Source organism: Coenobita brevimanus, chromosome 65 (genome assembly GCF_032717465.1).
Source record: "Coenobita brevimanus isolate Jiangsu-jjx chromosome 65, ASM3271746v2, whole genome shotgun sequence".
NCBI classification, from domain to species: domain Eukaryota; kingdom Metazoa; phylum Arthropoda; class Malacostraca; order Decapoda; family Coenobitidae; genus Coenobita; species Coenobita brevimanus.
Window position 1 is genome coordinate 43363048 of NC_137018.1, and position 14243 is coordinate 43377290.

Sequence of the window (14243 nt, forward strand, 5' to 3'; positions counted from 1 at the left end):
TTAGGGTTAAGGGACTGAACAGGGAGGCTGCAATGGATCGTGCAGCATGGAGAGCCGCCATTAGGTGACCAAGGCCGACACATGCAAGCATGTTGGAGCCTTTAAAAACGAAAACGAAAACGATTAACCACATTCATTCCTGTATGTTCATACTCCTTTCCAAAACAGTTTATTGTTTTTATAGTTCACATCAGTTTGTCTTTCAGACCCATCGTTTATATCTTTTCTTTTGTATAATAAGATTCCACATGCTGTTGATAGTTCTTCCTTTTTTTTTGCATTCTCTTTCCTTGTTTTCTTATTATCCATAGGTGGGAAAAAAGAGATCCAGATGATGATGATGATGATGATGATATATTTGCATCAACAGGGTTACTGTGAGCAGATTTCGTGATGTTCCACTGTTTGGCCCAATGATGCCTGAGGGAGCTACCTTCCCCAAGTCCAAGGCATTTACTGACTTCCTTCTAGCTAAAGGTAAGGTAGTCCTCATTTTTGCAGTTGTCTTGCTGAATCCTTTTTTTTTTGTTTTTTTTTTTTTTTTTTTTTTGACAGTCCTCATTTTCACAGTTCTTTCAGGCCAGATGTCAGACATTCCTCATTTTTTACGGTTCACTTTGGCATAGGACAGTTATCATTGTCACAGTTCTTTATGGCAGAAAGTAAGATTGTCATCATTATTGCCATTCTTTCAGGCTAAATGGAAGATAAACCTCATATGCCCGGTACGGGTGTATCCTGATAATCAACAAAGTGAAAACCGACAATCCGCCGTTTTGATGATACTGAATAGGGAACTGTAGCGTCGTAATAGAAGGGTAACAAATAATCCGTATGTTTAACTTATGGCAGCATGATGGTAACCGAATCTTTATTCAGCTGAATCCAGGAATACAGTTCGGTTCCATATGTATTTGCGTCATTACAATAATCTAGTTTCATATGCTTGAGATAAATAATTTGTAACAGTGAACCCTTTAATGAAGTGCTTTATCCGATGACAACAGCAACCATGAAGCAGTAAGTAATGCAAGGACAACCACAAGATTTAGAACATTTGAACAACAATGAATACTACACTCTCACACTTAAAACTGTTCCTATTCAATTATTTGTACCTACATATATAATGCATACACTGTGCTAACACAACTACACTAAAGTATGGTAACCTATATACCATTGATCTGTGTACATGAAATTTTATACACATAAACATACGCATATAAACATAGTTAATGATTTATAATTTTGTTCCTAAAATACATTGTACCTGTCAGTTTATGTACAACATGCTAATAGAACCTGACACCAAAACTCGCAGTTATACCTGAGCACACTCATAATGTACCACTGACACTTCATCCACACCCACACATGCTAATACAACACATGGTTATACAACCTGACACCAGAATTCACACACACACACACACACACACACACACTGGGTAAATAATAACAAACACTTCATAACCACAACAAGCTGTTCCTTAGCCATATGCCTAACCAATCTGGGTGCCACCGTCTGCGACCGCTCCTAGTTGGGGACAGCCCCCGATCGTTGTTATTATTTTCCAACCTGTTTGTATCAGTTACCTGAGAATCCTCAGTCAATCTGTCACTAAGGTCCTCTCTGAATACATCATCATTGCTCTTGTCAGATGCTGGAACTTGCGTTTCCACATTGAGCACATCATCGTCACGAAGACCTTGGACAAGTCTGTGCATGAGTCAAATGAGCGGTGTTCCTCTTCGTACCATCACTGAGGACAAACGTAGCAGGACCCAGTTTTTCTTCAATCCCTACAGGTTTTTGATAACGTGGAGACATCTTTGGAATTTTCCCTTGACACCGAACATGCACATACTCCCCTGGTCTGAGATCAGGAGTTTTCACCCGGTCTAGTATTGTAGTTTTGCTCATTCCTCCTCTGTTGGCTATTTACTCTCTCCATGACCCGCTTGTCCATAACTTCACCTGATGGAAGAACAGGTAACCCAATCTTCATCACCCGCCCATGCAACATCTCCGAAGGTGATTTTCCAATTGTACAGTAAGTAGTAGCCCGATAATGTGCCAACTGACGTCGTACATGCTCCTGAAATCTGATTCCCGGACGTATTCCCAGTAGCCAAGACTGTAAGGTATGATTGAACTCAACTGCAGCATTCCCACAAGGCCAATACAGACTCGAGTAGGTATGCTTTATTCCCCTCTGCTGTAAACAATAAGTGAAATCTTTACTGATGAATAGAAGTCCATTATCAGAAACTATTTCATCAGGGAATCCATCTCTTGACCACACACTGTTGAGAAATGTGATTATACTGGATGTTGTTACCTGGTTTGTCAATCCAATCTCTGGCCATTTCGACGTGTAGTCCACCATTGTGATAGCAAAACGTGAAAAACTAGGGGCTCCTTCATTTGGACCAACCATATTAGTTCCTAGCTTTGACCAACACTGTCCTGGTAATGGTATGGATTGTGGTGGGGCCATCCTTGACGTTACAAGAAGACTTTGTCACTATTTTGGCACTGATTACAACTGCCCATTCTATCCTCCACAGCTTTATCCATGCCTGGCCACTAGGCTAGGGTCCGAAGTAATTGTTTTGGCTGCACCACACCATCATGGGAGGCATGTGCCAATCTATGTAGCGGCTCCGCAATGATGAAGGAAAGATCACCGGGCGAGATCCTCGTATAACAATTCCATCTGCATCACTAACTTCGTGGCGAAACTGGAAGTATGGTCTCTGATCAGCAGAGCATTGTTTTGCTGATCTTGGAAATCCACGGACTAATTTCAGCCTTAGCTTACTGATTTCTCCATCATTTATAGTGGCCAACCGTAGCTCCTGTTGTTCAGTAATGGGGTCCCCTCCATCTGTCTCCACTGTTGCTACAATTTCCAAATCTTCATCATCTTCCAGGCCTTGTTCTTCCGTGACTGGAAGTCGAGATAATGCATCAGCACTGTGGATGTACTTCCCTGAAACATACTCCACTCTGAAAGAATACGGTATTAACTGTGACTGCCAGCGCCCAATCCTAGCCCCAGCACGACCAGAATACAGTACAATCCCAGTTAACTGGGCGGCTTGGGGAATTCACCTTCCTGGTTACAGATTTTCCCATAGTTCTGATATTCAAATCTGTACAAAGGCTATCATTATCACAGCAGTAAATACAATTCAGGTACTCACCACTCACATCAGGGGGCACACTAAGAGATTCCATATGAAAAATTGCCTCGTAAACACACACCATGGTCATAATGCACGTGCATGCAATGCCTTGCAGTACCGGTACTGCAAAATGCACCAGTCCATCCTGTTAACTACTGAATAATTTCTTGTATGTACTGTACTCATGTGGAAAACTAAAGAAATAAAATCCTGAATATTTATTGGTAAATTATCACGACACCTGTACCCCCACATCAGCTTTGTTTACGATCCCGGCCCCAACTGACCGCCACCATTCTGCCACTGTTTTGCACCATTCTGTTAACTACCGAAGTATTCGTTGTATGTACTGTACTCATAAAAGTGGAAAAATAAAGAAATAAAATCTTGAACATTTATTGGTGAACTGATGTTAATACTGCACTGTAGAATTATCACACCTGTGCCCCCACACAAGCTTTGTTTACTCTCCCGGCCCCAACTGACCTCCATCATTCCACCCTTCACCTGCCGCCAATCAGCTGTTTTGCACAAAATAAAATACATGATGTATTTATGAAGTGCAAGCATATATATTTTTTTTTCATCCAACAAAGTAAGCCTTCATTCCTATTAACATTTTTTTTTTTTTTTTTTCATCTCTGCCAGCACACATGCATTCTAAGATGAATTTATGTGGTGCAAGTTAGAGTCGGTCCGTTAGGAAGAAAAACACCGGCGTTTGCTGATTTGCTATCTCCCGAGATGCCTAGCTTACAAATTCCATGCCTGTCTTTGAAACGATTTAACCATCCAACACTGAAATCACATTCGACTTCTGTATTCATTTTATTGTGAAACTCTCTTGCTTTTTCTTCGATAAGAGGACCAGAAATAGGTGCTTCTCTAGATCTTTCTAAGCAAAACCACTTGAACGATGAGGAGTATGCCTTTTTTCAATGGACTTACTTGTCTCGCTTTTCATGAAAAATTCATTGAGCTTGGATGCTTGGGTCTTTATATAAATCGTTGGATTTCCTACATTATATTCGGTCATCAGTGTTTTACAATGTTTGCCTTTTTCAAGTCTATTGCATATGTCCAGCTTCTGTTTCAAGGTAGGCACGACACGCTTACGTTTAGTTTGCTCTTTAGGCATTTTGGAATGTTGAAATTACCGTCCATCAGAGCAACACAACAGCAAGAGAGCTTGTTTACTGTCTGGTGGTAAAAAGCAGACTGGTGATTTGTGGAAATTGTGGAGGGTGTGGAGGATGACTGAATTCAAGTAGGGGAAAGAGAGAGGAGGAGGGCTGGTTAAGAGGATTTACTAGGGATTTACATTAGCCAGAAATGCCTTCACCTCGCTTAGTCCGACTTCACCCAGCCTCGCGTGACACGATAAAACGGCGGTTTGGCGGTCCATTCAAAATGGCGCACAGTTATAACTTACTGACGTTTTTACCAGCCCTTGAATTTTCCTGTTTTTCTGAGTACTGTATTCTGTTTGTCTGGATACCGGATAGCAGGGATTGTACTGTACTTAGAGGAAAGGACAGTAGTGAGTGCTGAATGATCAGTCCTTAGAGTGAAAAATCGACCCCACAAGTACACTTCCCACCTTTCTACTGCACTTACTGATGCAAGAGTTTCCTTCTCAGACACTGAATATTTACCTTCATCCAGCCATCCATCCATCATCCAATCCTACATTGCCCCATGAGGAGCGTAGGAGCCCGGGGCTAGGGAGTTGGTCCTGACATTTAAGATGAGAGTGACCATCCTCACTCATCCCTGAGTGGTATTACATGAACAATCAACCCCAACCACCCCTTGGATATAAACCTTCACTGGCTTAGTCTGATTGGAGCGCAATAATTACCCACTAAAACCACCAGGCACCAAAATCTGGTTATTTGGTTGCCACCCAGCGTAGTAAATGGTTTCCTGGTGTACAGGAAACCATTTGGCTTGTCACGCGGTGTAGAGTCACCACAGGCTGAAAGAAGAGGAAAGAATGATGGAAAGAAAGACAGAGGAGGGAGTGTAAAGTCACCCGTAGGCAGAAAGACAAGGAAAGAATGAAGGAAAGAAAGACAGAAGAGAATGGAAGGAATGAGGGATGGAGAGGAAAGGGCAGACACCCGAGAGGAGCACTACATTGAGTGAGTGGATGGCTGTAAATTGCTGACTCCAGAACGATACCACCCGTTCTTCTCCTCTCATTCATTTGAGACAGAATAGCTCCAATTCCCTTATCACCAACATCTGTAGTCACTACCGTTGCTAGATCTGGGTCAAATGGTCGCAAGGCCTGACAATGTGTAATATGATATTTAATATTCCTAAATGTCTGATCCATTTCTTCAGTCCACTTAGATTTAGAGTCTTTCTTCAGCAGGTTAGTCATAGGACTCACAATACTAATGTATCTTGGTATGAAATGGAAAAACCAGCCACACAACCCCAAGAAACTCCTCAGCTCGTTAGCGTCTTTAGGTGCAGGTGCCTCCATGATTGCATGAGTGCGGCTTTGCATTGGTGACACCCCTTCACAAGAAATATGAAACCCACAGGATATCAATAGATAATTTAGAGAAAACTGATTTTTCCTTATTGATGGTAACGTTGGCGTCTCGAAGTCTTTGCATTACCATATCCAACCTCCTGTCATGCTCCTCTTGATTTTTTTCCCCATGCACACGATGTGGTCTAGACAGTGTTCACACCCAGGTACGTCAGCCAGTAGTTTGTCTAACAGCTTCCGCTGAAACTAGACTGAATGGTACTCGGGTATACTGAAACAGTTATTCGTGCGTTATAAAAGCTATAACCATTTGCGAAGCTGATTCCAAAACCGACTGATGTTAAGCAGATTGTAGATCAATTTGACTAAAAGGAACTCCACGAACCCTTGTTTGAAGGTCCGTGATAGTGGGAAGTGGATAACTTCAGAGACTATCTGACTGTTGGGCCCTCTCAAGTCCACACACAATCTAATTTTCCCATTCCTCTTACGAGAAACCACAATGGCGCTTATCCACTCTGATGTGCTAATGCGCTCAATAATTCCAGCCCTCTCCAAGTGATGCAGTTCCTGAGAAACCTCTTCCCGTTCCGACAGCGGTAGCCTACGAAGTCTGTGGTGTACTGGAACAGCGGTTTCCTTCAGGACAATCCTGTGCTGGTAATTTCTGATAGTTGGTAGTACCTCCGGATTCTCCTCCCCAGTGCGGTATACTTCTCCTGTAACAGTACTTACAGTTAGGCCAAGTTCAGTCATCACATCAAGGCCCATAATGGCTTCTTTTGCAGCAGTCTGAACAATTTGAAAATCCACCATTGCACTCCGGTTATTGACGCATACTCTTGCTGGAAGACTCCCAGTTACTTTCAGTGGCATACGGCTGGCTCCATAGTGCTTAGTAGTAGTTGGTCTAACTTCAGCCTCCTTGAAGTATTGTTCAATTATTGGTGTACTGAGGACTGACGCTGTCGCTTCAGTATCAACTTGCAAATTGAGGCTTCCTTTCCTCCTGCCAGTGATAACTTCCACCTCACATGATATCCGTTGATGACGTCTATCTCCACATGCCAGTACTGTTACCTCCTTGATTTCAGTTTCTATTTCATAACATCTAGGTTTATCTGTAGCTCTCCCTCGGCTCCTTGAATGGCACATGACCACCCAATGACCTCGCTTTCTACATGCATATAAACATACAGTAATCCCTCATTTATCCGGACATAATAGAGCCAAGGGCATGTCTGGGTAGTGGCACCATCTGCATGATGAACACTGTTCCCCTACCGTACCCAGACTCTACCTATACCCAACCTCCAGCCTATATCTAACCTTTTTGTACAGTCGCCCCAAGAAGTGATGGCAGAGTTTCAGATTGCTTCGGTCACTCTGCACTGCCATACGTTCAATAAAAACAGTGAATATAAGGTAAACATTCAGTGCCTTCATCACGTCATATCAAATAAAATATATATCATATCGCGCTAAGAATGATGTAAAATGAATAACGGGAGGCAGTGATATATTATATTTAGAAGTTAACACTTAGTTACCTTTCCCGATTTGAATGAATGTGAAATGTATTACTCCGCGCGTGGTGGGCAGTAGGCCTATAACTCCGTGTTCCTGATTTATTTTTCCCAAGATTTCAAATACAGATGCTCTAGTTTTGAAGACCAGTTAAGGAAAATTCTTGTGACTGCAATACACTGCCTTATTTTCAAATGCTATGGTGATGATACAGCAACAATAAGGATGCCATAACAATGAAATTATTCTTCGTAACGATGCCCTACCTGCGGTAGCAGCAAGACCATACTGTCTTTTATTCCATCTTCCTCCCGCCAGTAATAATTATAATTAGCAACTTTATTACCAATTGATGCAAAACTATTTTTTAGCTGTAAGGAGGTATGACAGATTTTGCCTTTTTCTCTTACACCAGGCAATAAACAGGACCAAAACATGAATTCATAAATTCTTGCAATGCAACAGCATGCACTTTCTACTCCATCTTTTAATCTTAATATCTGTCTTTTTAAATAAACTGTGATGTCCTGCTGAACAGAAAATGCTGATTTGGAAGTTTTGAATTCAATAATTTGTTTATGAACCTCTGCATCTTATTATTCTTGCTAATCGATTATGCACTAAGGATATCAGACTATGACAAGTTAGCATTCTCCAAGGAGCTCCGACTCTAGGCAAATTTCGAGGTTCTTTTTTTTATACTTCTTTCACCGACAGCCCTCTGGTTTATATTAAATAATCCAGAGATTTTTCTTAATGGAAAACTGGCCAAAGGCAGTATAATAACTGCATGTCTTTGAGTAAATGTTGTCTCCTTTCGTGCGTGTTGATCGAAATATTTAAAATAGCTTACTGGCTTACGCCGCCTTCCCGCTTTCTGTCGTCGTTCATGGAGATATTGGAAACGAGAATAAATGACTTTAAATTAGTCCATAGTATTGTAACGGAAATTATTTTATAAATAATAATTACTAATTTTAATTGTTTATTGATGCTCCCTTTTGTTCAGTTTTACACTACTAAAAAATTATTGCGTTTTACCATACTGGGTTTGAACTCCACAAAATATTCCTGACTGTCCCTGAGCGATAGTTGTGAAATTTCAATTAGTTCCGTTTAGGATTTCCTATTACTGTAACTAACGAACAGCTTCCTACAACTTTGAAATATACAGGTACTTTGGCATTGATTTATTGTTTTTTGTAACAATTTTACTTATTAGGTTTCACCTCGTAGAGATATAAGCACGAGGATGTGCACTGTCGCTGACCGAAAACTTCTGGATACTCCGCCGTCACTTCTAGGCCGACTGTACAGTACCTGTGCTTAATTTGGCAGTGTTTTCTTGCCATTCAGGCAAGTTTAGACATCAAAACACACAAAGGAATATCCAAACTAATGCTAAACACCAAGAGAAAAGTGAAAAAAAAAAAAAAACTGAAAACCAAAAAATATGCTACCTAAACACTACTGTATTTACAGTACCTCTCCTTATTTTGGCAGTGTTTTCCAGTCATTCTGCCACATTTTGATATGGTGACCAGATTTATTGGAGCTAAAAGCAGGACACTGTCAACCATTTACTACGCTGGGTGGTGACCACATAACCAAATTTTGGCGCCTGGTGGTTTAATGGGTAATTATTGCACTCCAGTCGGATTGAACCAGTGAAGGTTTATATCCAAGGGATGGTTGGGTTTATTGCTCACATAATGCCAATCAGGGATGAGTGAGGCTGGTCACTCTCATCTTAAATGTCAGGACCAACTTGCCTAGCCCTGGGTTCCTATGCTCCTCATGGGATGACATAGGACTGGATGTTATTTAAGAGTTTGAATGTTGAACTATGTGTAACAAGTTTTGGCTTGATAAGTATTGGTAGTGTTTGCTTAAATATCAAGAAAGAGAGAGTAATTAATTTCTTACATTTGCCTTATAAATTTGTCAAAAGCTGCAATAGAAGTATGAAGTTAAAACTTAAATCAAGTACTGTACTGTATTTGATTTTTTTTTTTTTTTTTTTTTTTTTTTCTGGCAATCACTTGGGGTAACTTTGTCCTCTGTTATTCACATGTATTTGATTATTATAAGTTTAGATTTTTATTAGCTCCATCCATGGGTGACATTTTAAAAATGTATTTGATAATACAGGTATACTACAAAGGAAAATTTTGTGAATGTATTGATCATGAGGCTTTTCCTACCATTCTGCAGCCATTAATGGTGAGATTGCAGCATTACGCTCAGAAAAGTTTGCTGCCATGGCAACGCGGACAAGACACGAGTACCTGAAGGATCTTGCACTCAACCATATCACCTCCACCAGTCTTGACACTAACACCAAATTCTGTACGTTGAATTTGCACTTATTGTTGAAGTAGTTTTTTGTTGTCCCCATATTACTGTATTGGCAGATATTGTTATCTTACAGTGTGCTACTTATGTCAGTTAAGTGATTTTCCATCTTTCAGTATGCAGATTTTTGTAAACAGTGTATAAGCTACTTATGTTCCTTTACTTTTATCATAAGGGGGACAGTGCTTGTATGTTTATGTTAATAATAAATTTAGTAAACCTTGTTTGTACAGCACTGTATTTCATCCATGCACTCGTTGGGTAAATAACAACTATACTCGGTTCCACGGAGTCTGACGCACTGATTTTGCCAGCCGAGGACAGGTGGATCTGGTAACACTGTGCGATGCACTCGGGCGGTGATTGGTGGATTTCCGTTGTGTTTGAACGTGCTCCAAAATGACTTTGTATTTTAACCAAGCCCCTCATTGATTTGTTAGATACCGGATTATACAGATACAAATTAAAGCAATGATATCTTTAATGATAAATATGTGCCTTTTAAATTACTAGAGATAAACCTGAACGACAATGATAACAGAAAGTAAAGACGCCACTGGACACATGCGGACAAGTCAGCGACTGATTTAAATTCAGTTTATTATGTTTGATTTCGTTTATACTGCACGCGGTTTTATTATAGCAGCATATTTCAACTATTATTTTCTCATGGAGTTTGCTTTTATCTTACTTTCCTTTCTTCCACCATTAACAAAAATTTGGTTAATTCTATAATGATGTAATCCATTACTTTCCCGGCTCCTTTCTGTCGAGGGGACAGAGATACATACTTGATGATGCATTGTGACCAGGGATAGGGTGTCCGTCTGTATGTCTGTCTCATATGATACGAAAATGTTAGGGAAAATCAAACACCAAACTTATTCATGTAAGAAATAATTCTACTGAATCTGACTATGAATACAAACAAATGCAGTTTTATAAAGCTACTGTTACCTATGAAGGTAATGGAAATATGCATGTACACTATATTTACTGAGAATAGCATGTATTGACCCCTGTGTGTGTGTATGTGTACTTACACAAATCATAATTATTAGAAATTAAGCTAAGCATATCTAGGGTCAGGTTGTATATTAGTAGATGAGGTAATGAAGGCCCTGATGTAGACTGTAGACTGTAACACTGTGTTGTAGTGGTGGGAAAAACATTCGTGCCTTCACAGGACCTCGGGTCCACCTCGCTATGAACCTCTGAATTCCCGCCACAGTCGCTGACTTGTCGGCATGCGTCCAGTGGCGACTTTACTTTGTTTTTGTTATCATTGTCGTTCAGGTTTATCTCTCTTAATTTAAAAGGCACATATTTATGATTAAAGATATCATTGCTTTAATTTGTATCTGTATAATCCGGTATCTAACAAATCAATGAGGGGCTTGGTTAAAATACAAAGTCATTTTGGAGCACGTTCAAACACAACGGAAATCCACCAATCACCGCCCGAGTGCATCGCGCAGTGTAAACAGATCCACCTGTCCTCGGCTGGCAAAATCAGTGCGTCAGACTCCGTGGAACCGAGTACTGTATAGTTGAAGGTGTATATTGCAGATACTTGCCCAGATTGATAGCTTTTATTTGTATTAAGAATTTTCTTTTGGTGCAGCGTTGATGGGGTTCTCAAGAGGAGGTAAAAAGGATAAACGTGGAATCAAATACATTCCTGACCCCGTGCTGAGAGGAGCTTTGTCCTGGCCCCTCACACTGCATGATGCTGCCCTCCAACAAAATGTGAGTATCATTTCCATACCTTCATTTTGTATACAGTATTATTATCATCATTTTTTTTTTTTTTTCCACCAGCATTACATATAAGGTAAGCTACCACTTAACTGAACCTTAATATACTTGATCAATTTGTTTGGTTGACATGGGATCCCTGCCCTGATGCATAAAAATAAAAGTGAATGCAGTACTGAGGAACTGTACATAACATTATCCAGATAGGCTTCACTGATACACAGATTGAGTGTAAAACTGTGGACGCAATAGAAGCAGGTGAGCACAGAATGCGTAGGCAGGTGGTTTTGCAACACTGTATTCTGTAGAAGAGACCACACTTACAGTGGGTGAGTGAAAACAAAAACATGAGCCTGCATATGTTCAGGATAGAAGAACTGACAGTTAACATTTTTTGATTCAGACTGTGCTGGCAGTTGCATAACTGGATGTTGTGCAGCTAAGAATTTGTCTCACTCATCATCTGTTTGGGATACATGGGCGTCCAAAAGGGGGGCAAGGGGGGGCAGTTGCCCTTGGAATTTCAAAGTGTGTTTCAGTTCCTGTTCAAGGATGATTGAGTGATTTGAGCCGATTCATGCATCCTGTCACTTTATGCATTTGATGTAAGTTATGTAACTCATGTAAGTATATGCTTATACCTATTTGGAGTGTGTGTATTTTGATATAGCTGCACATATATGTATAATTTCTTTTATTTTGCCTCTCCCTACAAAAAATCCTGCAGACGCCCCTGTTGGGATGCATCCAATACTAATCACAGTGACAAAGCAGTTATTAGTGTATATTGAATGAGGACTGGAGAAAACAGAAAAAACTCTAACCGCACTGTTTTCTCATGCCAGTGTACCCTCGCCCCCAGCTGCAGGCACCTGCTCTTTTCCTGTATGGATGTGGCATAATGTAGAACATAAATGGTATGTTACACAGGAAATTAGGGTCAATTTTAAATGGAAATTGTCATAAAAACTACCTTGTGTCTTGTACACCCACACCATGGATATCCCTCCTGTATCGTATCATTCATTTTGTTTCGTCCCTAAAGGCTTCAGCTTGCCTGCATGCATAGGCATTGGTCACCTAATGGTGGCTTTCCACACTGCTTGATCTCTGGCAGCCTCCCTAATCAGTCCCACATCCCTGAGGTCACACTTATGACCTCGTCCCTGGGCTTTTTTGGTCTGCCCCTCGCAGCTCTACCCTTGACGTTCACACTTCTCACCCTCTGCATCCAGTTGTTTACCTTGTCTATTCAACATGCCCAAATCATTTCAGTGTGCCCCTGCTCATCACAAACCAATACGTGCATTCAAGTTCCATCCTTTCAACTCTTCAGTTGCAACCTAGCCCCCCAGGCCTCATATTCAAGGACCCACTACAGATCCATCTAATCATTATCATTTCTGTATGTTTGAGCCTGTGAATATCCATTTTCTTTACTATCCAGGTCTTACTACAGTACCACACAGCATTACACTTGTGACACATGCTGCATGCAAACATCCCTTAGCATGGAGGGAGAGCCCTCTCTCCATCACACTGCACGCACGAACTCAGCATCATTTCTCAACCTGCCTTTGATAACAATACATATTTTATGCAAAGGGGAAAAAGAAGTGTGTGGTAATCATAGGGGCATTTGTCTTCTTAGTGTAATAGGAAAAGTTTATGGTAGTATACTTAGAGACAGAGTTAGGGAAATAACAGAAGAATTAGTTGGAGAAGAACAGGGAGGTTTTTGGAAGGGAAGAGGTTGTGTAGATCAGATATTCATTCTTAGATCTTTAATGGAAAAGTTTCTAGAGAAGGGAAAGTAGTTGTGTGCTGCCTTCATGGATTTGGAGAAAGTATAGGACTGGGTGGGTAGACAAGGATTGTGGAAAGTATTAAGAATATATGGAGTAGATGGAAATTTGATGAAGGCCGTGAAGAGTACTTATGAGGGTGCTAAGGCTGCAATGCATGTGGATAGTGAACTGAGTGAATTTTCTGTTTGAAGGTTGGATTGAAACAAGAATGTGTCATGTCTCTGTGGTTGTTCAGTCTATATATGGATGGGGTTATAAAAGAGATACAAGGTAGGGTAGTAGGGTAATGGATGTTAGAGCAGACCTAGCGAGGGAGGGCAGTGTTTGGAAACTCCCTGTACTGTTGTTTTGCAGGTGATACTGTGTTGTTAATTGAAGACGAAGGGGAGCTGCAAGGCTTGGTGGATGAGTTTGGGAGAGTCTTTAAGAAACAGAATGTAAAGGTGAGTGTAGGGAAGAGTAAGATTATGGTCTTCGAGAGGAGTGAAGTCAGTGAATGTACCGTGAGGTTGGATGAGGAGGAAATGGAAAATGTGAGTGCGTTTAAGTACTTGGGTAGTGTGATGAGTAAGGATGGAAGTTTAGAGGGTGAAGTGCTTGAAACTGTGCAACAAGAAAGAAAGGTTGCTGGCTCCTTGAAAGCAATGATAAGAAACAGGGAAGTGAGCATGAAAATGAAAAAAGTACAGCATGACAGTATTATGATACCAACTCTAACTTATGGAAGTGAAGCTTGGTCCTTGTTGGAGGGACAGAAGTTGAGAGTGAGAGCAGAGGAAATGAGTTATTTGAGAGGAGCATGAGGAGTCACATGGAGAGGCAGACTGACAAATGAGGATGTGAAGGAGCATTGTGGTGTGGATATGGATGTGATAGGAAGTTTGGAGAAACACACTGAGGTGGTTTGTCCATGTGGGGAGGATGGAGAGTGAGAGACTGACGAAGATAGTGTATGTGAGTGAGGTGGAAGGGGGGAGAGGAAGGGGGATGCCAAGGATGAGATGGAGGGATGGAGTGGAGAGGTATATGAGAGAGGGTGTGTGTGAGCTGGGAGCAGGGCCATGAAATGTCAGGGGACAGGGCGACATGGAGGC

General features: G+C 41.0%; 1 protein-coding gene across 1 annotated transcript in view; it reads left to right on the top strand.

Annotated features, from left to right (window-relative positions):
• LOC145405092 (uncharacterized) overlaps positions 1-14243 on the top strand; it is a 244275-nt gene that overhangs the window by 48963 nt on the left and 181069 nt on the right. Inside the window, exons 7-9 of the mRNA XM_080276605.1 lie at positions 371-477; positions 9443-9577; positions 11208-11332. Coding sequence (XP_080132731.1) covers positions 371-477; positions 9443-9577; positions 11208-11332 — 367 coding nt within the window. The remainder of the gene's footprint in view (positions 1-370; positions 478-9442; positions 9578-11207; positions 11333-14243) is intronic.